General features: G+C 44.2%; 3 protein-coding genes across 5 annotated transcripts in view; 1 reads left to right on the forward strand and 2 right to left on the reverse strand.

Annotated features, from left to right (window-relative positions):
* Positions 1 to 2,025: 2,025 nt before the first annotated feature.
* On the reverse strand, positions 2,026 to 6,320 carry TAF9B (TATA-box binding protein associated factor 9b). The gene is made up of 7 exons (XM_056359996.1): positions 6,231 to 6,320; positions 6,069 to 6,150; positions 5,411 to 5,547; positions 5,202 to 5,336; positions 4,324 to 4,405; positions 3,610 to 3,723; positions 2,026 to 3,149 (listed from the first exon to the last, which is right to left on the reverse strand). Exons 1-7 carry the CDS (start codon positions 6,279 to 6,281, stop codon positions 2,983 to 2,985), a joined length of 768 nt encoding a protein of 255 aa, XP_056215971.1. The 5' UTR covers positions 6,282 to 6,320; the 3' UTR covers positions 2,026 to 2,982.
* Positions 6,321 to 9,239: 2,919 nt separating this feature from the next.
* LOC130158879 (growth hormone secretagogue receptor type 1-like) lies at positions 9,240 to 11,454 on the forward strand. Its single transcript, XM_056359976.1, is given in 4 exon segments — positions 9,240 to 9,746; positions 9,748 to 9,766; positions 10,824 to 11,078; positions 11,423 to 11,454. Coding segments are annotated over 4 exon segments (813 nt in total).
* A 616-nt stretch (positions 11,455 to 12,070) lies between these two features.
* LOC130158674 (fibronectin type-III domain-containing protein 3a-like) overlaps positions 12,071 to 24,595 on the reverse strand; it is a 49,078-nt gene continuing 36,553 nt past the window's right edge. For all 3 annotated transcript variants that reach the window (XM_056359540.1, XM_056359541.1, XM_056359539.1), the window contains 16 exons: positions 24,506 to 24,559; positions 23,680 to 23,801; positions 23,421 to 23,595; positions 23,086 to 23,172; positions 22,628 to 22,766; positions 22,028 to 22,096; positions 21,661 to 21,779; positions 21,455 to 21,560; positions 20,637 to 20,812; positions 19,715 to 19,828; positions 18,695 to 18,844; positions 18,069 to 18,349; positions 17,157 to 17,369; positions 16,336 to 16,502; positions 15,453 to 15,574; positions 12,071 to 14,664 (listed from right to left, as the gene is read on the reverse strand). In XM_056359540.1, the coding sequence (XP_056215515.1) occupies positions 14,347 to 14,664; positions 15,453 to 15,574; positions 16,336 to 16,502; positions 17,157 to 17,369; positions 18,069 to 18,349; positions 18,695 to 18,844; positions 19,715 to 19,828; positions 20,637 to 20,812; positions 21,455 to 21,560; positions 21,661 to 21,779; positions 22,028 to 22,096; positions 22,628 to 22,766; positions 23,086 to 23,172; positions 23,421 to 23,595; positions 23,680 to 23,801; positions 24,506 to 24,559 (2,412 nt within the window). In that variant the 3' untranslated portion in view covers positions 12,071 to 14,346. The remainder of the gene's footprint in view (positions 14,665 to 15,452; positions 15,575 to 16,335; positions 16,503 to 17,156; positions 17,370 to 18,068; positions 18,350 to 18,694; positions 18,845 to 19,714; positions 19,829 to 20,636; positions 20,813 to 21,454; positions 21,561 to 21,660; positions 21,780 to 22,027; positions 22,097 to 22,627; positions 22,767 to 23,085; positions 23,173 to 23,420; positions 23,596 to 23,679; positions 23,802 to 24,505; positions 24,560 to 24,595) is intronic.

Consider the following 24,595-nt stretch of genomic DNA (forward strand, 5'->3'; position numbering starts at 1 on the left):
ATGTCACCGAACAAGAGTGCACATGTATGTGAGAATTTAAATTATACATATGTTAGAATAGATATATAAAAGAATAGGTATTTGTGAACATTGGGTGTGGATATGTATCAATATTTTTTACATACAATAGATAGTATTTTACAGATTAAGTTATATGTTTTAGCTATATAAATATATGCATACTATGTATAAATATAGAATCATGGACTCAGGCTGGAAAAGACCCTTAAGATCATAGTAGCCAACCCTTTCTTTTTAATATATATACACACCCATACGCAAACAAACGCGTTTTATAGCTATGCTATAGGATATAAAAGCATTATATAAGATAGTGTTATATTTTCTCTATTACATTATACGTTTTATGTTATAGTTTATATTACATATTGAATATACTTCTTATATATACACACATAACCCTGCCCTGAAAGGGTGCCTGAGACAGTGTGCACAGAGTATAAAAAAATGTGTATATAAAAGCATAGATTTATATGTCTTTTAAACTCACTATGTAAGTATTATACATGCTAGATAATTGATAATATTTTATTGTATGTTACATATTATGTATTATGTGCTAGGTATCATATAAAAATGTTCTCGGGGGAGGGGTGTGTGTGTGGAGAGGGTACAAATACATACAGGAGAACAGGTCTGTGTGAGAGCCAGAGTGAGTATGCATGGTGCTCATAAATATTTAAATAGAGAGACAATAGAATTTTTTAATGAATATATTATCACAGTATTACAATATATACAAGAGCACGTGTCTGTCAGAGCGTGGGTGTGTGTCCACATGAGATGCATTTTATATTAGGTATTATCAGTGTACTTTATATAATGTATCGTAGATATGAACAAGAGTACCCGAGACTGCAGAGTACAGCTATGCATATGTACATAACAGAATAGGAGACTGGGGGGGGGGGGGGGTTTGTATATATAGAAGTATAAATAATGTTCAAATATGCTTCTTTAAAAAAATACTTAATATGTAGACAAAGTGTGTGTGAAAGGATATCATATAGTTTTATTTATGCATATGTATTTGAGTAGTATGTATGTAAGAACAGTGTCTGTGAGAGCATGGATGTGTCTAAGAAAAAAATACATATTACGTTATATATTGTCAGATGCTATATACTGTACATGTTACACATTATATAAAAAGGGTGTCTGAAACTATAAATACTGCTATCTACAAGAGTAAGTGTGCATGAATGTGTGTGTATAACACAAGTGCATATAGACATAAGTACTTATTAAAGGGTGGCTTAGTGTGTTTATGTGCATGCACAGTTTACTACTCTATATTCTCTAGCTACACACACTATATTCTATATATACTACCTATACATATATAAAAGAATAGCTGTCTTCTGAGTTTGAGTGTGTAAAATACAATTATATGTGTGTGTCTGTGTATATGTACATGCATATATATATATACACACACATTAAAAAAATATATAAAAATACCTTACACATATGTTGCGTGTATATAAAACACCCCCCCAGCAGCCTGGCTGCCAGGGCAGGTCCAGGCCCGCAGTGCACCCTGGTCCCCCGGGCTCTGCTGGGGCAGGGAGGCTGTGCCCCTGCCCCTGCCCTCACCGCAGCGCCCACCACACGCTGCTCCCTCGCCCGTGCTGCTGAGCACGGTTTGTTCTTCCATCTTGGCATCACCTTGAGAAGCCGCCTGTGTCCATGCAGCGCGGACAGAGCAGTCTCAGGACCTGCAGCAGGAGACGGCCGAGAGCAAAGCAAGGGGGGCTGTCAGCCAGCTTCAGCCCTGAAAAATGTCACGAAGCATCACCATCCCTTTCGGTATTACCTTAGAACTGGTCGATCCCATCGCTTACCCCTGCCTGCGGGCCTTAGCAGCAAGGAGGGGTTTTGCATTTGTAGCTGAGCCAGGGTTTGTGGAAGAGCTCCCCCCGCCCCACTCGTGCCAAGCTCAGCATGAGAAAAGTGCCATTAGGAGAGGCGGTACAAGCCAAAGCCTTTACCCAGAGACACTGGTACAAACACACACCACTTTATTTCTAAATATATACAACAATGTTAAATTTAATCAGTCTCTTAGTATGGCAGGCTTGGGGGTCACGATACACAAAAGCATCTGCAAGTACCCGAGGCTTTGAGTCTGACCCTCGAAGTCAAGCTCAGGCGATTTGCCCTTCGCCAGATCCCCCAGTGCCATGGTGACAGTGGCACTTTATACACACACAAACACACGCTTAATGACAACAGACAGAGGTGCAGCTCTTTGGAAATAAATAAAAATCTGGGCTGGGTTTTTACGTCTTCTCTAACTTTACACTGGAGTTGTGGGTCCTGATGTAGGTATGTTCCCATGGATTAAGAGGTATGCGAGGTCAGCCTAAGTGTTCTCCAGAAAACCCCTCCTCTACCTTTTGTCTGCATTTCTACTGTTAAGAGATAGTCTTCACACCCACTGGAACTGCACAAGTGTATGCAACTAACACAACATAGAAGCAACAAATGTGTTTGGGGGAAAAAAAAAACACCACAACAAACGCCGGCTGACACTCCCCAGCTACATCCCGCCCCGCGCAGGACTCCGTTTTTAATGTTATTTGAAATGAATACCTATGTCCACCACCCAATGTTTTCTGAAAATGATTTTTACTAGGCACGGAACAGTACTACCAGCACCTGGCTCAGCAGGCTTCAGAGACACAGCCACATCTGTCAGAATTAAGGCGACAGAAGAGGTGTGAGGGCTGTTCTGTGCAACAGTAACCAGCACTCACCACTGCTGCTGGGGTTCAAAAGACATTATGGGCCACAGAAAAAGATGAGGGGCTTTTTCATCTTTCCACAGGCAAGGACCTCTCTCTCACACCACACGCAACCGCATATTAGCAGAGTATTTACATGCTCTCACCCCCTTTACAAAGAACTCTTGGCAGAAATCTTGTCAGGCTCAATACGAATCACTGCAGGACAGTCTCTTCACAAGTTATCATAGTCGTCGTCATCCTCATGCTTCCTTTTCAAGGGATTTGATTCATTAGGTGTATTCTGTGATGATACCATATTTGTAGTAATAAGAATGTTCTTTGGTCCAATTAATGAAGGATTAATTAGAACATTCTGAACTGTCGGAGTAGTTGGTGTGGCTGTGAAGAAAAAAAAAAAAAAGAAAAAGTCATCACTCAATGAAAAACAACGGTTGATTTTCCCACACTGAAAGAGAACTTCCAACCTAATAAAGCAGCACGCTAGTAGAACATTCCGGGCTGAAAACCCTGGAACAATCCTGAGGGCAACACAGAGAAAACAGGAAAATACTAGTGGAGTGAGCACAAAAGAGCGAGAGAGCACAGAGGTGGCAGGTAAGGTGCAAGGGGAATCTGCCTGAAACGCTGTGTGCTCTGGTTGACACCACTGCTAGAACTGGGAATTGTAAAATACCCAGAGAGAGGACTGCCTGCCTTACATAAGGAGACACAAAACATCAGCAATCTTACAAAGAGACAGAAGAGGTGAAGTAATTTCCCACATTATTGCCATGAATTAATTTCTGTTCTGCCAAGAACAACAGCAGGAAGCACTGCTGATCTTTACAGCTTGTGTTACCTGACTTGACTGCTGCCTGAGAAGACGGGATCTGTACGGTGAACCTCTGACCGGTCAGTGACACTGGAGTGCCAACTTTTGTTGAGACAGATACTGTTTGTGCTGAAGGTGTACCTGAAAGTCAAACCGACTCAGTCAAAAGATAAATTAAAAAAACAATGTATATACTTGGCACTTGTGCTTTCAAAGTGGAACCTCTTATCTTCAAAGTGGTGGGAATACAGAGGAACATACCAATACTAGATTTATAGGAGTCATATTTTCAGGCAGAACTGCATATTTACTCAAGACCTATAAAACTGTAGGCTACAAACACACACTAATATGCAAGGGCGCATGCTCAGGCATAAATTCTGTGAACCTTTTAAAAATGGATTTTATTTATTGCTATTGGTAGTTCAATGCAGTGCTTACACTGAGGGGAAAAACCCTCAAACTTACATAAGTTTCTTGAATAGTCTCTTCGCGTAAGAAGTTATCACAAATACAGAAATAAAAATACAGAATGTCAGTAATGTATGTATGTGTCAAAGATTATTCTGAATAAAGAGTATTCTGAAATTAATTTCATTTTCCTGATGTTGTCAAATGATACCAAGTTCAGGCAGCAGCCAACATTTCCTCAGCGGCTGGAGCATACTTTATATTATGCCTCTTTTTTTTTTTTTCATTCATCGAAACAACATGGGAAACCCCAACTGAGCTGTTTCCTACCTAAAGTAGGAGTGCTGGGCCTGCTGCTCACAGCACCCACACTCAGGCGAGGGACTGTTATTCTCCCTGCAGAGGAAGAGACCTGTTGAGAGAGAACATTCAGTTTAGCATCCCATTAGAAATTAACAGTTCTTTAACGTGAAAAAAAAAAAAAAGAAATGGTTCTTCCTACAAAACCACAGAGAGCCTATTTCACAGCGACAATACACGAGCTGTATGCCAACACAGTTGTTCTTGGCTCTTTACGGTGCAAATGCCCTGGTGCAAGCTGCAGAGCTCCTGGACATGACATAATGCCAAAGACCAGCAAAGAGCACTCAGGTCAGTCAGGCTGGAGAGGAAACTAGAGTATTTTAATCAGCAATTATTATTCCACCCTATACCTAGCAGAGAGGCATGTCCTGTGTCAATACCTGGAACCTTAAGTTCAACTTTTCAGATTCTTTCCTTAAAATGGGGGAAAGAAATACAAAATCCCACACACCAAGACATTCAGTATTTTTCAGCAAGAAAACTAAATCTTCTCTCTTCCCTCTAAAGCGGAATCAAGTGAAGTATAAGTACAAAGGACCCTTTAACATCTATACTAAAGCCTTACTTTCGCCTTTTACAATCTGATATTCAACTTGACAATTTTAACACTGAACAATTCACACGTGCATTTTATAATACACTTTCCATTCGAAACTAAATACCAACAAGAACACTTGCAAATTCCTAGAGATAAAGACCACTGACAGACTTTCAAACACCCCTGATGCTCACAGGTCAGTATTTGCCCACACGTATCCTTCAGAGCTGTGGAAAACTCTTAATTCCAACATTCCCGACAAACAGAGTGGGCATTAGGTGAATCCTTCCCTACCCGACGCCCTTACCTTCTTCTGTAAGGACTTCAGTCTGTAGTTGGGAGCTGTCAAGCAGTATCTGTCAGGTGGAAGCCTGGGTCCAGAATAAGGCTTTATCAGTGGCAACGGCGTCTGATTTTTCTGCCTTGCAATATCTAACAAGAACTGGAGAGACACCATTACATTCCCACCTGTAGTCTTTTATTGTATTCTGATGCCATCAATACAGTTTTACTTACATCCCTTGGAGGTGGAGATGTAAACGACTGGTCTGTTCGACACTGGATTGCCAACCTCACGTCATCTGCATCGACACTGGATTTCTTTGCGTGGCTCGAGTAGATTTTTGCATCTTCCAGTATAGTGGTCACATACCCTTTGAAACACCCAATCACTCATTAAGGCTGGATTAAAAGAGAGTAAACCTTCCCGCTCCCGATCCCACCCGGCTGTCAGCAAAGACACCGCTCCCCGCAGGATTGTTTCTGAAGGCTAGCAGCAGAACCCTGTCACTCCCGGTATCTCTCACACCAAATCAAACACAAAATCATACACTCCCGGTATCTCTCAAACACAGCACTGTACCAATTGCTATGGAGAAAATTAACCCTGTCCCAGCCAAAACCAGGACACCCCCCGCCCCCAAAGGGAACAGGGCTAAAGACAGCATTCCCCTTCTCCGCTCGGCTTTGCCCGGCGCACCCCCTGCCCAGGGGACCCGGCAGAGCTCACCCAGCCCGGCCCCCAGCAGAACCCCCGGGAAAAATCCCCCGGCCTAGTCCCCGGCAGAGCCCCCCGGCCCGGTACCCGGCAGAGAACCCCCGGCAGAGGCCCCCCGGCCCGGACCCCAGCAGAGCCCCTGGCCCCCGCTGAGCCCCCGACCCGGCCGCCGCTCACTGTAGGCGAACTCCAGCATCTGGTTGATGACGCGCGGCTCGTACTCCGTGATGCCCATGTCCTTCAGGATCTGCGCCATCACCTGCAGGGCGGAGAGGCACCGCTCAGCTCCGCCACGCTGACCCGACCCGACCCCTCCAGCCCCCGCCGCGCCCGCGGTACCTGCGCGTCTTTGGGCGCGCTCTTGGGAGACGCCATCTTGGCCGGCTCCATCACTTCCGCTCGCCTCGGGCGGCCGCTTCCGGTCGCGTGGACGGGGAGCGGCGGGGCCGCGAGGGAGGCCGGGAGGGCGGCGGTTGCCATGGGGACACGGCCCGGCGGTGCGCGGTGCGGGGTGCGCGGTGCTACCGCTGCTCCACCCGGTGCCGCACCAACACCGAGCCCGGGGGTTCGGTGCCCGGTGGCGGGCGGGGGGCAGTGCGTCCCCCAACACCCTCCCCAGGCCCCGCCGGCGGCTGGGTTCGCAGGGCTTCCGTTCTGCTTCCGATTGTTCCAAACTGCGTTTCTGCGAGGCAGAAATTCTTGTTAACAAAACCATTCCTGGGGACAGCGTGCTGCAGGAGCGCGCGGCCGTGCCTGATGGGGTCACAGCCTGATGCCCCCGTTTGCCCCGTGATGAGCCAGAAGCGTGCGTACCTCCGTTACCAGCTTTGAGGGCCGCTTTTTTAATTGTCAGCTTTCCCAGGATTAAATAAAAATGAGACTATCGACAGCAGGGCTTCTTAAGCTTGTTTTCGTGGCAGCCAAATGGTCCCCACGTACATTCCATGCAAGTCTTGTCAAAAGTTTCTCTCTCGCTTTCCGAGGCAAAACAGAACCAAAAAAATGTTTTCTTGTGGTGCTGTCAAGCAGGGATTAGCAGCATGCCAGAGGGAATTGCAGCAGTGTTGCCGTTAGCTGTGATGGTCCAAATGAAGCAAGGTCTGGAGGGAGGCGCGATACCCGCGCTGGAGCAGCTGACATCATGGGGAAGGGGAGCCAGCTTCGCTGACAGCAAGAAGAAATAAACAGCTGTTAACGTGTGTTCCCTCTGACTCACGCCTGTAACACGTTGCAAAACAGTCCATCGGCAGGGAGAGCCTCCCTGCCTCTCACCTGCACCAGGGATGCTGCGTGACACCTGCGGGCCCTACACCCAGCCCTCCGAGATGTAAATGTAACTAACCCTCACGTCTGACTGGGCCCGTGTATCTGCACCGAGGTGGCGGCTGGACCCCCCTGCCGCAGGTTTGTGGGTGACGGGGGTGCCAGGCTCGGCCTGGCGGGGGGCACAGGCAGCCCTGTGGCTGCGGCGGCGGCTGGAGGAGCTGGAAAACCTGTGCCCAGCACATGCCAGCGTGGAGGTGCAGGCGGGCAGAACGCCTCTGCTGGGGCTCCTTGGCTGGAAGCGCTGCGGCGTTAGAGTCCAAGTCATTTGACTTGCATGAGTCAGAGTATATTACACAAAAACATCCTGCAAGGAGGGAACGGAGGATGAATTCCAGACACTGACCTTAGACAACAAACAAAATCCACTTTTTTCCCCTTGTTTTAGGGCAGAGGGGGAGGGGAGCTCTTCCACTATGTACTGGATGCAGGCTGTGGGTCAGGCTGCAACTTGGCATCATCGGGCTGTTGGCCGTCACTGCCATTTATTGCTGATGCAGTAAAAAACCCCAACGTACTTTGTACTGCCAAAGGGCTCTGGGTTTACCCCAAAACTAGGCAAAGACCCTTTGCCCCCCTCAGCCGTTTTGTCTGTGCTGTGAGTGCCTTCCCTGCCAGCGCTGCTGCACACAGGTGACTTTCCAGGCTGAGCAGCACAGCCAAGAGCTGCAGCTACTCGCAGCATTTCTGCCTGGAAACCAGCAGCGAGGAGAAAACACAGGGAGCCAGTTTCCACAGGGGAGATATATGTCCCCGAGGCCACAGATGCCACCCTCATGGGCAGCTGAGCTGGAGCGCGTCTGCCCGGCCGTGAAAGCTTAGTCCCCGCTGCCAGTCACCTGGGGCACGGCCGTGCTGTGATGCCTGCGTTCAGTGGGCTGCGGGCACCGTGTGTCAGGCAAATGAAAGAGCGGTCACCCTTCGTCTTTGCTCAGACACTGGGGTTTCTGAGCACTGGAAAACAGGAAACTGGGTCACGGCGCGGCCAGGCCGAGCGCTGACTTCTCTGTCTGCTACCGCCAAACCGGGGACATTCATCAAAGGCAACTGCCCCGCAGCTGGGAGGGCTCTGCTCGGAGAAATAGGGATGACAGGCCGCATGCCGTGCAGCCCCTGCGAGCACGCACCGGCCAGGGCTCAGCTCTGCTCGGGGTGCATCGTTCAAGTCACCAGCGCAGAGTTAAGCGTTGGGGATTTCTTTTTAGACTTTTTTTTTTGAGATGTTTAAGGTGCAGCAAAGTAAAGCCTTGGCACATGGACGATTTTTCTTTTTTTGAGGTGTCCAGGTACCTAAATCCCTTGAAGAAAACCCGCAGCCATCAACATTTGCCTCTTGGAAGTGGCAGCAGAAATCTCCCTAATGTTAGAACCAGGGAACTGTCGACACAATGCAGCGACTGTGTTCGGCACTGACCTTTCAAGCCCGAGTCCCACACTATTTGGCTCTACAAAACACTGGCTTTTGAATAGTCCTTCAGACAAGAAACACTGCAAAGAGCAGAGCTCTGAGGGGAATGGAGGAGGTTTATTTCATATTGGGTACCCCACTCACTTCTGCCTGTGCCCCAGTTATGGAGAAATTGCCGCGGACTGTGGCTGAAGGCATCCTGCTGTTGAGCTGAGCAGCATACGCAGCCTCTCCTGCACCGTGTCTGTGCTCTCTCCGGCTGTGTGCAGTTAACCTCCAGCTTCCCAGGGCCTTCCCTTGCCTTTTCCCTCACACTGACCCCTTTTCCCCTCGCCTCCCCCTCCCTGGTGCTTTCCAGCTTATCATCTCTGATCTTTTCTGAAGTGGAAAGTAAATCAGGGCTAAGTGTCAGACTGTCTCAGTTAGAAGACTGATGCTCAAACAAAGGCTTTCCCATCCTGTCTTAATAATGTCATTAAAACACTGTCACTAGAAATTTCTCACTCAGAGGCATATTTCTTGGGAGTCTCTGGGAATCTGATAACGATAGTAATTTTCAGACGTTCACACAAGATGAGGATGACGGTGAACATGTACCTGTCCATGTTCCTGACAGCATGGCGCTGTCAGACACACTGATCTTCCTTGGCCTGCCTTCGGACCTCTACCGCCTTTGGAAGTACAAGCCCTACTTATTTGGGGATTTTCTCTGCAAGTTCTTCACTTACCTGAGCGAAACGTGCACGTACTGCACCATCCTGCACATCACCACAGTGAGCGCAGAGCGGTACTTTGCCGTCTGCTTTCCCCTGAAAGCCAAAGTGACCACCAACAAGCGCCGGGTGAAACGGGTCATCCTGGCTCTGTGGGGCTGCTCCCTCCTGACCGCCGGCCCCATCCTCTTCCTTTTCGGGGTGGAACACCCCAACGGCAGCCTGCCCCAGGAGAGCCAGGAGCGCAGGTCCATTGAGCGCGTGATCCGCATGGGGCTGCTCGAGACGATGACCTGGGTCTCCACCGTTTACTTGTTCCTGCCAATGCTGTGCGTGGCTCTGCTGTACGGACTGATCTGCAGAAAGCTCTGGCGCAGTGGGCAGCGGCTGCTGGAAGGAAGAGGTGCCACCGCAGACTGTCAGAGTGCTGGGTAAGAGTATTTTGGAAACCAGCTCTGAAGAGCTGCCCTCTTTGATCACTGCCACTGCACAGCAGTGCAGGGGGTGATGGAGAGGAGATATGAGCCACACAGGGTTACACAGATTTAGAATCAATGGATTTACATTTAATTTGTGTTCCTGGCTCCTGCTGGTGTGGAGGGGAGTCCGTGACTGCGTGTGCAGGCTAGGGATCTTACCACACGCAGGGAAGCACATCAGCGTGGCTTTCAGTTGTTTTGAGATCACATTCTTCATGTTCTTCCCCCCATCTCTAACCCTTAAATTTCCAATTTAAAGAAATTGAAAAGTTCTATGACTTCATAGCAGACCAGGCTCTTCCCCTGCTGCAGCAAGGAAAGGTTTCAAAGCCATTTCCCTTGCAAAATTTCTCAAGCTTAGCAACGATGACTTCATCCAGGACAGCAACAACCCACCTGTCCGGGCTGACCTGTGCACGGTCGTTATCCTGTGCCAGCAGGTACCTGTGCCTTGGTGCAGACCAGGAGTTTGGGTCCCCCCCCTCCCACCCCATCCCTCTGATCACTCTCCCCCGAGCCCCCCCCCCCCCCCCCCCTTCCGCAGGCAAGCAGCAGCAGCACCCACGACTGTGGATACTGTCAGCAAAACGTACCGCAGCTACTCACTGGTTGTTTCCTGCCAGGTTCTGTTTGCTTATTGCACGCTCAGTTTTCCCATCCTCTTCCTCAGTGCCTCTGGGTCCAGTTGGCTCCCCTTTTCCTCCCCTCTGCTGCCCCAAGGGGCCCCCACCTCCCGTGTCCCTGGTCTTTCCCCTCCGATACCCATCGCAGCATGCCAATGGTGACTCAGATTTTCAGGCCAGGAGTGAACGTGCCCTATTTTAATTGCATACAATTAATTTTGTATGCAACCTTAAGTCCTTGTCACTTGAGATGACCGGTAACCACAGCACAGAAGCAGCTGGGCAAGGCACTGGGCTTGTCCTTGCTGGGTTTAGCTTTGCAGGCTCACGTCTTGGTCCTTACATAAAGGGGCAGAATAAACTGCTGTGTGCTCTTTCCTCCTCAGCTGTCCTCGTCTTTGCCTTTGTGGTGTGCTGGCTCCCGTTCCACCTTGGCCGAATCCTCTTCGCCCGAAGTGAAATTGTCCTGGATGACCTCATGCAGTACTTCAGCCTCATCGCCATGCTCCTCTTCTGTCTTGGGGCTTCCATAATCCCCATACTGTACAACAAATACAGGAAAGCGATGAGCAAAATCCTGCACCACAAGCGAAGCCAGTGCTGCAGGCACCTGACCCGGGGTGCAGAGGTTTCTTCTGAAGGTACAGAACTGGGGTCTTCTGTGCCAGCTGTTCAGCAGCTCTCACAACCCAAGTGTTTCGCCAGCTGCACTGTGGGTTAAACCCCGGGTAGATGGTGCATATGGAGACTGGAACAAGATTTAAGGCTGTCCTTTTGGCTTACCTCTCAGCAAGTGTTTCCTGAGACACGTTACGAACGTTTCGGGAAGGTTAGAACCGATTCGTGTTATTCTTGCACGGGACGGGGACACACACACGATGCGACAGGGGGAGGCTGGACTACTCTCTTCGGTGAACTTACCAGCCACACCGTCAGCATGAGCTGTCCACAAGACTCCTGTGAAAGGGTTTGTTTCTGTTTTCAGGACCAGACATTTTGTTAATTGCAGACCTGTAAAACATAATTCTTCCAACAGAAGCCAAGAGAGATAAAGTGGAGGTCAAAGCCAGGCCAGCTGTTTGCTCTCAGCAACAAGGAAGACAGTCTGTAAGGTACTTGAAAGTGCTAAGAAACTACATCTTTTGTAAGACTACGAACACATTGCCACCTTCTTAAATGATTTATTACTCATCCCTCAGGTCTCTTGAGTTGCTTCCCTCCTTTTCTGTTTTTTATCTTGTTCTTTATCCAAACTTTACCCAACTTTCTGCAAAGTCAGGCCCCGTACCTGCTAACCTCTGCGGGAAGAAGCAGCCCTTGCCTTCAGAGCTCACCTGAACGCACCAGGGACAAATCACACAGGTGGGCAGTCGCTGGGGAGGGAAGGGAGAGCAGGAGGAACTTCCCCATCTCCCTTGGTTGTAACACTGGCAAACGCCGAGCCCGGCTCACCAGCTCGGGGGCTGTCCCAGCACCTGCTGACCCCACGTAAAGGGGCTCAAGAAGTGGCACCGCTCGATCCCCAGGCTGCCACAGCCCTTGGGAAGGGACAGCGCTGCACTACGGTTCCCACAAATCACTTTTCTTTCCCCGAGTAAGATTAAAATCCACAAAACCACACACAGCCCTGTAGTCAAATTTGAATACATTTGTATTATTTATTGGCTGTATTAAATATATTATCTATTTGATAGTTACAATTTAGTAATACAATGCATGGCAACTTTAACATAAGTTTGAGATACCTCAAAATTACAATACAAGAAAACTGAAGATACCTAAATACATTAATGCCACTAGGGTACATCGTTCTGGAATGGATAACAGCTGATGTAAAAATCTGTATTGCAGTAGGCTTTCCCCAGGTATTTTCTGGAAACATGAATATTGTGGCAATTACAAAATAACTTTTTTTTCAGTTTTTAGGAGTCATGACTTGTTAGTATTTGCTCTACAATCCTAATTTATCAATTATCAGAAATATTATTGCCAAATAAACCTCTATAAACTTTGTTCTAAGAGTTAAAGAAATAACCCTTTGGCAACAGAGATTTGCTGAAAGGCAGTCTTATCTGCTAAAAGTAGGCTATGAAGAGAAATAAAGACAGACTGTAAACTCTTCTGCAAACTAAAGACTAGTATCTGTATAAAACTCTTTCCAACACTGGAGGGAGAGATTTCTATGATATAATAAATGATTAACTTAAAGTTCTGCTACAAGTAGAACAATACATTCAAACATACATTTTCCAGGACTTTTAATCAAAATAAATAGAGTACAAAATGAAGAGTACATTTTGAAAAGATTAATTTCAGATTGCACCATAAATCTACTTTTAAGAGTATTAAGCGATACTATGTCATAATTTAGGTTTTCCATATCTGAAATACAACACAATGCCTCAAACTATAACGCAACATTATTCATCAACTGCCATAGGAGAAAGACCCTTAAAGTGATTAATTACTGGAAATACTTAGCCTGTAGCACTATCACATCCAACATTCCACGTACAAGTGCATTGCTCTGAAGTATATAAAGTGTAGCCGCAGCCTTTGCAAGATACGCTAAATCTACCTTTCTATGGCATATTCCAAATGCTGTTGGGAAGACCCACTCCGAAACACATTCGAAATCTGTGAGTTCCAGCCTTCTATGTATTTGCTATAAGGACAGCCGTCAGACTCGTCTTCAGGTATTCGCGAGCAGATTTAACAAGAACAGTCATATGTAGTGCACAGTGTCCACAAAAACATACCCCCCAGACAAACAGGACGCGTTTCAGAAAAGTTCATAGCAGGCTGAACATTCCCATCTAGAAAACAATGGAATGTGAAGCTGCTACCACTGGGATAGCAAGTAATTTAAAACATTGTACAAATGTTATCTAAAAAGAGTTCTTTCACGTACAATTTGATAATTCGGATTAAGTTAGAAGGGCATCCAAAAGCAGTTTGAACTTTTTATTTTTAGGTTAATAATAGTACAAAAACATTTGCTCAGTTTGAGCCAAATAGTGTAACATTTATCATAAATGCACTCTTTCTCCTTAAAGACAATACCTGTGCTTTTCTGAAAACACTGCAAAGATTTAATCAGAAGCACAGGAAATTACTTTTCTCTCAGGCACTGAGAGTGAAATGTGGATTGGGCCAACAGCTGCTCACCAACAGCAGAAAGCATTTCATTCAGAAATGTACGATACGAAAGGGGCCTTTTCTGCGATGTGACATAGGAACGCCTTTGCTGTACGTACATCACGTCCTGCTAACGTTTTGTCTAGCATTTTGATTAAAACTTTAAAAATGCTGGCACCCTCTACTTTAACACTTGAAATGATTATTACTGAATCCGAAGTATTAAAATAACTGTAAAGTAGTAATATCGCTAAGTCAGTATTCTGCTTTCCTTCTACAGTATATTAAATGTGGTATGCTCTAGTAATTGCAATGCAGGTTTGCAATGCAGTACTGCTCTAAGCTTAAGCATCTGCGCTGCTGTATTCCATGTATACCAAACTACAACGATACCTGATTAAACATCGCGGATCGACTACCACTGCTCTAGCTGTACTTGAAAAGCACTTGTTCTGTCAATGCCTTCTCTCTCGAACTGGCCAAAGGGCCCCGCTTTGAATTTGGAGAGAGGAAGAGTGTGCATGATAAGGCAGTTTTTTTGCTGTTTTATTAACAGCTAACCCTGATTACAGAGGACCCAGGATTACCCTTTCTACAAGAAATCTGTGTTCAGTATTTGGAAAGGATCTGCCAACCCAGCCTCACTGTCAGCCAGCAGCAAAAGTAGAAATGCATGTAACCATACATTTCCAGCTAGGATTTTAATTAAACTAACCATAAATACCCGAAATAGCTTCTGTACAAAAAGCTGAGTACTGAACAGGCTCTCGTCTACTTGATGACAAAGTACTGAATAACAACAGCAAATAAAATAGCAACCACCGCAAATCCGCAGAGAAGAACGATGGCGATGAAGCGCTCTTCACGTAATGTCTTCTTAGTCTCTGCCAACTCCGTCGTCAAATCGGCACACTGGGGGACCAGCTCTTGTTTCTGAGATGAGAACACTGTACTGGGACTGTAAGGTCCATACAGTTCTTGTGATCCAGTAGAGTCTTGGGACTGACGGCCAGCGCAGACTCTGATCCGATATTCACAGTTTGTCTGCAAGCTCGTCAGACGGAAGGACGTCTCTGGTCCCTTGTACACCTGGTCAGACGAAGAGAGAGAACCACTTTACAGGGGATGCATCTCACGAACAGTACGCAATGCTTTCTGTTCCACTTCACGAGCGCGCGCAGTGCTGGACACAGCCTGAAGTTGTTCTCTTCAAGCCAGCTCAATAAAATCTCAGCTTTTATTTCTGAAGAATTTACGATTCATTTTCTTGTGAATAATCCAAAGCTTCCTGCTATGCCTCACACCGTCAGACCTGGACTGTGAAGCTCAGAAGATAAAACCCAATTGTTCAGCTCAACTCCTGTTCCATATAGCTCCCACAAAAACGTGGGGCAGGTGCTGTCTACGACTAAGAAAGGCAGTGATGCCACAAAACGTAGGATTTAAACAAACAAAAGAGCCAAAGGAAATGCTGGAAGAACTGGGTAAAACAGTGTTAACCCACTTCTAGATAACCAGCTTTCCCGATGACTCTCAAGCCTGCCTTCGCAGTCACTCGCTTTTATGGAACAAGCAAGAGGTCAGCAGGGAAATGAAACTTTATGATCTTTAATCTGGCGCAGCCTTTGATGCCGTGAAGAGGCAGAAGGGCAGGACCCTATGCTGGAAGCTGTCTGCACCCATTGTAAACTTAAGTCTCACTGAGAGGATCCGTTTGTGAAGTAAAACGAAGCACCCTGGAAGTCAAGATTGTTAAGTTGAGTCCCTTGCCACAATAAAAAGCGTCCCCAAACAGAATTTCAGCTTTCAAATACAGACATCTTTTTTGGAAGTATGGAAAAAGCTCCTCAGGTTCATGACGTTAAATAAAAAGGTACCTGATCAAACTCTCTCCCAGCAGCAAGCTGAAGGATGTAAACAATGGCATCTCCTTTCATCGGCTGTAAAGGTTCCCATGTGATTTCATAAGTGTTTTCTTCCAGCTGATTTGCTTTGGGTGCTAGGGGGAAAAAAAAAAAAAAGAAAAAAGTGTGATTTGTGGGTATTTTAGAAGAGAACAATGGTCTCTACAAATGTTCTTGTTTTTCCCATCAGAAGAAAAGGTCCAAAATCACCAGTGACTCATTTCACAGTTAATGTAGCAAAGGGGCACTGGTTTCAGTGACATCAAGGAAGTTTTCTCACTCTGGCTTAAAGTATGCTTTGCTTTTCTACATTGTCCGTTGAAAATGTTTCAGTTTAATGCAAATGACTGGGCAGTGTAAATCTAAAAGCTGAAGGTTTTTCCAATGTATTTGTTAACAATGCAAAGGTAACTGTTGTCCTTTGAGGCACCAGTCATACGAAAAATTTTAAACAATTACCTGCAGGTAATTAGCAATCTGATCTTCAGAACGACTTTCTCTAATGGCAGTCCTTAATGTTCATAATGGAAAAGCACAGAGCAGAGGAATTACTTGTGTTTTCATTTGCCCAAATGCTGTTGTAACTTATATAAAGTGATAAATAACCCTGAAAAATTACTTTCCAGTTAAGAAAGGGTAGAAGAAATCCTCACTGTCTGGGGTGGGAAAAGCTACAGTTCAGGAGATGGCCACATGCCGGCCCTTGTACCAACATAAAGCCCACCACAGCTAGTTTCTGTTCTCTGCCCCACGAAGGCCCTGGAAAGATGCTGGGCTGGGAGAAGGGTCAGGCTGTAGCATTCCATCTAGTACGTAAATGGATCGCAGAAGGGTCCTTGTGCAGTGTGAAGCTCACCTTTAAGAGATGCGGGTGGAGACTTAGTTGTAGTGAAAGCGTAAACTTCAGAAAACCTTCCCTCTCCAGCATCATTATATGCCTGGATTTTAAAATAGTACGTAGTGGATTCACTGAGTCGCTGTACCTTGTATGTGTGACAAGGACCGTTATAAACAGTTACAAACCTGGAAGAAACAGAAATTAGAATTATTCAGGAATCACACCTTTGCACATCAGAACCATAAGTGGAACACTTTCATATCTAAGTACAAAAAAGTGACAATACATTCTGGGTGCCCCAGCTTTCTCCATGCACGCACGATGAATGTTAGGCAGTTTGACCTCTGTTATTGTTATAATTGGTTCATGATGTGCATTAAATCAGCAACACACACCATTCATACTGGTGGGGAAGTCTTAATTTATATTCACGAAGCATTCATTCAACCTGCCTACAAGCCATACACAGGCTACAACGAAACTACATGACCAAACTCTTGATTTGAATTCAGAGAACAACCCTTGCACACATTGGGTACCTAAGTTGTCATTTCTAGTTAAAGAACAGCTGTCAACCCTGCGATTCTTTACATGCGAACTGACTTCACTGTAGAAAAAAAAAAAAACAAACCCAGCAACACAGGAAGATGGTAAGATATTACTATTTAAACAGTAAATGGTATTTACTGTTTACAAGTAAATATTTGTGCAACAGCTATTAACAGCATTGCCGGTTGAAAGATAGGATGCAAAAGTGCAAACAGAAGTGAGAAAAAATGTCTTAAAAACTTGGTAAGTTGTAAAGTGACAATATATCCTTAATGTTCCGAGTATCTTACCTGCCAAACCTGTCCTCCATCTGCAAGTTGAATTGTGTAGGGTTGGTAATTAAAGCTCTGCTCGGACCTTCACCCCATTTAAGTTTAAGGCTCTGGTAGCTGAAGACCACACATTCAAGATGAGGAGGGTCAGGAGGTAGTGGTTTTGTTTTGGCTTTAATGGAATGACTGAAAGGACCAACTCCAAAGCTGTTTATGGCCTGTATTCTAATTCTAGAAAGGTGAAAAGAGCAGCTATATGGTTAATTTACTGAGGTCCTGAAAAAACTGCTAGGTAATAAAGCAACAGTTAAAATTTGTAAAGAATTTAACAATTTAACTCCAAACAATTAAGTAATTAAAATGCAGTTAGAAGTTAACTATACAAATAATCTCCTTCCAAACAAGCCAACACAGTTACATTGTTTTCAACATAATGAAGCTTCAGTGTTTCTCAGTATTGTTGGGTTTAGTGCACAAGCGCCCAGGTCCTCCATGCCGAGTCGTTTGCCTCCCACTGACAAAGTCCATGGTCTGAACTAAGCTTTAACCAAGACTAAGCACGTGACACCGGAACAGCTGCTCTACTCTTGGTCCCTATAATCATCCTCTTTTGGTGAGATAAACTCATAATTATATGCATTGCTTCAGAATAAAAAAAAATTCTAATCCCAGAAAACTTAGAATAAAGCCTTAACTTCGAGACAGAACATCCGCCTTAACACAACAATCTTAACTCTTGCTGCTAAAACATCGTGGTTTCATTCTGGATGTGACAATTCTGTTTTGTTTTTTGGAGTTGCAGAGTGAATTAGGCAAACAGTCTGTAAGCCGAACGAAAAATTATTCTAAAAATTTAAAACCCTACCCTCAAAGCTATTGATTAAAAAAATCCTGCAAATGTGGTTTCAGAATAAAATGATTAATTATTACCTGTACAGAGTGTCAGGCAGCAGATTCTCAAGAACATGGCTTGTATTTCTGCCAACAGTTACCAGCTGCTTTTCCCCATATTCTATATTATATCCAGTGATCTCTGACCCATGACAACACGGTTCTTCCCATTGAATTGCAAGGCACGTTGATAAAGGAAGAAAAATTTCCATTTGATCTTCTTCAAGTAAATGCAGTACTGACACTGCTGCAGGCACCGACGCGGGGGTTGTCACCACAGCAGCCTCACCGAACAACCCAACTCCAGCGACATTCACAGCCTGAAAGGGAGACGTTTACCCAATCTATGTTTTTTCTAACCAGGCACGTCTATCATGCTTCCTTTTGCATGCAACAAAATGCAGTTTGGAAGAGAATGGAAAATCTCCTGAATAAAATGTAAACACGGCAAAATTTCTGGTATTTCATGCAACACTGGATCTAAACCTCTTTTCTAGATACATGGAGTTACGAAGGACTTGGGGAGAAGGGAAAGTATATTTACCAGTTACCTTCTATATTTCATCAGCAGGTGACGGTACATCATTTTATTCATTTCTAGCTGAAGTTTTTCTTCAAGCTGTATGTTCACAGGCTTAGTAACATGTAACAAATGCTTCTCTTACCTGTACTCTGCAATAGTAAGTGGTTGCAGGTGTGAGACCTTTTACTTCATAACTCTGGCAAGGGCCAGTGTAAATGATATGCATCGACCCTTCCGCCTGTCCCCAGTCCAGCCTGTATTCACTGATTTCTGCACCATTGCACGCAGGGCTCTGTGGGTTTAAGTCACAAATTTTCTTTCAGCTGTTGCACATACACACATGCACCATACAGGCGTGATCCCCTGTCACAATGAATAGAGACACTGGAAAGGAAGCACTGGGCTTGAAACCTGAGGGCTTTTCCACCACAGCCAAGGGCATGATTTTAACTTCAGCTTATTAAAAGGTTTCCATCTAGACACACGTCTGCAACAACACCACAATTCAGACCAGAATTCTGAATCAGAGCATCACAGCCTGGTTTGGGCTGGGAGGGAGCTGACAGCCCCCCGAGCCCCAACCCCCGCCAGGGGCAGGGACACCTCCCACCAGCCCAGGTTGCCCCCAGCCCCATCCAGCCTGGCCCTGAGCATCCCCAGGGACGGGGCACCCACAGCTGCTCTGGGCAGCCTCTGCCAGCGCCGCCCTCACAGGGAAGGATTTCTTCCTAATATCTACTTAAATTTACCCTTGGTCAGTTTAAAGCCATTCCCCCTTGTCCTGTTGCTACAGGCCCTACTAAAAAGTCTGTCCCCATCTTTCTTCCAAGCCCCCTTGCAAGTACTGAAAGGCCACTATAAGGTCTCCGCAAAGCCTTCTCTTCTCCAGGCTGAACGACTCACCATCTCTTACCACCTGGATAAACTAAATATATTATATATTAGTTACCATAAGGAGGATTAAATGTCACCCAGTTCATTCAGTTAATATGGAAATTCACAGCTGACATTTACAAGACCAATGTACACCTCTGTAAAGAAATGGGCTTAGAATATTCCAGCTCTACATTTGTTATTTCTTCCGTTTCTGTGTATCAGATGTGTCACCACCACTAAAAGCCACATATTAATTTGCGCATTACTGAAAATCATTAACACCTACCTCCCATGAAACTACAGCACAAGTTGCACTTTTGCAAGTTACCAGGGGTTTGCAACATTGATCAGGGGGTCCTGGAGCAGTAGAGATCTCTGCTTTGTCAGAGTGAGGGCCAAACTGCAAGAAAATACAATTGCATCAATACAGCAACTGCAGTAGAGCAAACACTGATGTGCAAGGATATGAGCTGAAGAAAACAAATTATTTTCAACTTTATAAATAAATAAATAGAGGAGTTCAGTGCTTATTTCCACAGCACCGTTTAAGATTCCTTTCAGGTAGTCTACTCTAAAAGCTGGCCCTGTGCCTACAGGGTATCTGTAATCCTCCCACTGCTATGGTTTCGCAGTCCTCCTTCCCCTGTAGCCAGGCTCTGGCTTCCAGAAGCGGCTGGGTACTGTTTCAAAAAGCTTTTTACGTGACCAACATTCATCCCAACCTTTTTCAAACCTGGCATTATTTGAACACACCCCTCCCTACACAATAGAGTTCCCACACCGCTGATCCGCAGAGGCTACACTAATTGTAAAACACGAGGCAATTTCTTAAGACACAAACATTAAGTGGTTATTCACAGCCAGAAATGCAGGGTTTAAACTGCAGTCAAAGACATGACTAAAAGTAGGAAGAGAACGTCTAGCACTAACTTTGGACTAGTTACTTTCAGCACTGGCAGTAACCCAGTAAACGACAACAGAAACACAACACCGTGAACATCCCCTTAGGGCTGAAGGAAGGACTGAACGTCCCTGACATTTATTGATTCTTCTTTAAATCGTGGGTTTTTACGCTGCAAGAAATTGTGCTCCTTCAACAGAACTACAATAGACGCTACAAAATACTACCAGGCTTTTAAGACAGTAGTATCATTACTATCTCTTGTGTAAAAAAAAACCAGATCCCATTAGCACAGTCGGTTGGTTACCCCAACTTTATTTGCTGCTCGTATCCAGAAGCAATACATTCTCCCTGGAAGCAGATTGTTGACTACGTATTCAGATGCTGGACCCTGATACACTTGTCTGCGTTCATCCTGTTCAGAGTTTGCCATCTCTATAATATATTCCGTAATGTCAGAACCTCCATCTACAGATGGTGGGCCTATAAAACAAAAAGAGATTTTTTCCCCTATTAATTTCAGAAAGCACTTTTTCTTCCAAGTAGTTTCTAATCAGCATTCTCAAGCTAAAAGTTGAGCAAGATGAATTCTAAAAGTTAAGAGTGCAGGCTTTATCATATATCTGAGCAGAAACACTTCTGAAGCTTGCTTTTTCCCCTGCAGTTACTGATAGACTACTTTAAGATGGCCTTCATAATTTCTTCAGATATTTTCCACACGTTTCCTTCAAAACACATGGTATCTTCATTACTTTTTTCATTACCTCCTTTACTGAGATCAAAGTAAGAAAAAGAGGGTTGATTTTTAAATTGCCAAACACGTGTCAAGTAATGAGGCAGCTGGCAAGCTTTCTCACTGAAAGACATCTATGTCTGCTTAAGTCTCACCATATCATTGCACATGCATGCATCGGCAAATCACAGGCAGTTAACAAGCTTTGGTCATCTTAAAAAAACACCCTAAAATAACCCAACAAAACCCAAACAACTAAGGACACGGACTACATATAAATATATATATATATATTTTTTTTTTTTTTCCCCTGAAGACTTCTACAGATTTTTAATTTGTGTTATGACATTTAAAATCAGGAAAGTATTTTGCTCAGAAACACTGGAGCTTACCCCACTGTAAAGTGATTTCCTTGGGCTTAGCTTTGCCTGCCAGGCATGGAACATGACACGGTCCAGGAGGAACAGCTGATGTTGTAACAGTCATAACATCAGAAGCCTAGCAGTAATACACATTATTTTAGAGTGGAGACACAAAACAAAATGTCACTAAAACATAAATGGAAACAGTTTTCAGAAGCAATTTTCATTTTTCTCACCTGGCTTTCACCACCTTTACTGACACAATAAACTCTCATCCTGTATGACGTCCCAGGCTTGAGGTGATCACAGACATGTTCCCTCTGGGGACCACTGTATATGCTGTCCCATTTACTTCCTGAGGAAAGAAAGAAAATACTTTCTACTACAAACTTTTGCAAAAATAAACCTTGAAAATTCTCTCACACCATTATTAATTAAGTCAAGCCACAGGATCAAATTTGAATGATCAACTATGCAGAGAACATGTGCAACACAACATACACATGAAAACAGAACAGGAATTGTGAAAGCAATGAGTAGCGAGTGCATCAGTACACTGAATTAACACACAAGCTGAATTAGTACTGAAAGATGATTGCTTACCAACTGATGTTTCTGAGATTTCCAAGAAGTATTTAGAAATGTCTGATCCTCCATTATCTTTGGGTGGTTCTGAAAGAAACCAACATCTTCAGCTCAATTACAGAAGATATAAAACCAATGCGTTGTTTTGTTACCAGCTTTTCCAGAAAACTTATTCATTCCTTGTAGAATATTCAAGCAGAAAACTCAATTCAAACGGAAACAGAAAACTTCTGTATCCACAGTACATTTTCCAATTAATCGTGAATATGCTAGAAAGAAAAGTAACTAAGCAAATACTGCCAATGTCAGGGATCACCTTTTGTTTTTAAGAATGAATGAAAATTATTTAAGCATCACATCTAGAGGCTACCATAACTGTGGCTACCACAACAGCCTTGCCTGCTTCTCTAAAATGAAAAAAGGAAAACACTACTTTTGTACAACAACCCCAAAAGAAACCAAGCTGCCATTTTTTGGTAATGCTTTCTCCTGCAGTAACAACATCTGCAGAGACAAATAATTAGCCTGAATTCGCCTCTTTTTTTTTAATATGCATTGGTGAGTGACTGCACAGACATAGACAGCACTCAAATACAGCACTAACAAAAGGTAACCTACCCCACGTAACTTTCACACTGTGTGAATGGATCTTGCCCTTCACGGTCGGTTTACTTGGTGGTCCAGGTTTGTCAGGATTGGTGCTATGTTCTACCACCTCACTAGGACTACTTTTTCCTTCGCTGTTGTAGGCAAAGAGCTGTTTCAGGAATGAAGAGAATACATAATAAATGCTTTATTTAATGACAGGTAATATTCTGCTGATCTACAAAATTCTTCTATGAAAAAACCTCCAACCAAAATCCCAAGAAAAGGCAACAATTTAAAAGAAAACAAAACTAGCTAGTGCAAAAAAAACCGTCGATCTGTATTATGCTTTCACCAAAACCTACTACAACAGAAGTATTACAGGTAATTTTCCGCTGCCTCCACAGAAAGTGTCTTAGCTGCGCGAAAACACTGAAACTCCAGAAAAGCATACAGTCATAATTAAATTTGAAACAAAATATAGTACAAACCCTAAACTTGTAGGATGTACTCCTCCTAAGATTTCTTAAAGTGCATGAGAGCTCATCTCCGTTGTACTGTGGCTGGAAACCATAACCCTGTAAACGAGGGAAAATAAGAACACACACGGTCACTAATTTTCCACAATAAACCAAAACCCAGCTCAGGTCGATCAAATATTATTTTTAGCTTGAACTTCACCCTTGTTTCATTGAGTACATGTAATACTTGCCAACTGTTGCTGTATTTTGCAGCACTTTTATTTAAAAGTAAAATACAAAGTTAATTTTATTTGAGCACCACTGTGTATCACGCTTTTACACACGTAACAAACCCCAGCACTTACAGAGCCTTCTTCTTCCATGTCTAAACTGTAAGTGAGAGAGTCATCTGAGGACACCCCACTGGGTGGGCTCCACTTTACTGACAGCCAGGTCACCCCTGCTTCGACAAGCACGGGGGGTGGTGGGGCTGGTGGGACAATTCCAGCTGTATAGTATGTCACTGTCTCGCTGAACCCACTGGAAAAATAATTTTAAGAATTGTTAAAAGCAGCAGATGTGGCTGATCAGAAAATAAATGGTATGATAAATTGTGTTCATTACCTCATTCCAATATCATTTTTAGCAGCTAATCTGAGCGAGTATTTTGTAGAAGGAGAGAGTTTTGTAAGTTTATGCTGCTTCAGATGCCCGTAGTAGCATTCTTTGAAGGGTCCATTCTTCCCCTTTAAAGAAGTGAGAGAAACCTGAGGGGTTTTTTGCATGGGGACTGCATGCTCCCTGCTAAGGTCAACTTCTTCACTCTAAATCTTCCTAAACTTCATTTCACTAATTTAACAAAAATGAAAAAAACTAACCCAACAAAACCCACCCAAACCCAAACCCAACATATGAGTAAGCCTAAAGAATGTAACAAGCTAACACCACCACGGTCACACTGAGCATGCTGATAGTTATCCTGAGATTTCCTGATAACAAAACCACATTCCGAGATACCCGTTTATTTTTCGGCACTGTAGATTTCACAAAATGGTAACAAATTACTACAGTTGAAAGCAACACAAATTTTTGAAGTTTTTTATCACTTTGGAATATGTTTCAGTAAGAATTTCAAAAGCCAAGTGGTATTTGTGACAGCTACTGAAGACACAAGCCAAATGCTCATTCATTTAATGCCTAGGCTTTGCTTAATGAAGCTCTGAAAGACAAGAACCAAATGAAGGAGCTTTACGCTGTCCTCTCAGAGGATCTGAAAGGATTGTCTGCCTTTTTTTTTTTTTTTATTCAAGCTTTTAAATTGGCTTGTCCCTTTAAAACTGTCTGGACAGTTACACTGGAAATAGCTGACGTACCTAAGCAAAAGGTATTTTTAAGTATAATTGGTCTACAGATGTCATTATGATTTTTTTTGTACTAGAAAAGGTCTTACCTCATCCCATTCTAAAAGAAAATTAGTTATTTTGGAACCATTGTCATTTGAGGACTGAAAAATAAAGAAACAATGAAAAAAGTTAAAATC

The sequence above is a fragment of the Falco biarmicus genome, chromosome 14 (assembly GCF_023638135.1).
Source record: "Falco biarmicus isolate bFalBia1 chromosome 14, bFalBia1.pri, whole genome shotgun sequence".
Classification (NCBI taxonomy): Eukaryota; Metazoa; Chordata; class Aves; order Falconiformes; family Falconidae; genus Falco; species Falco biarmicus.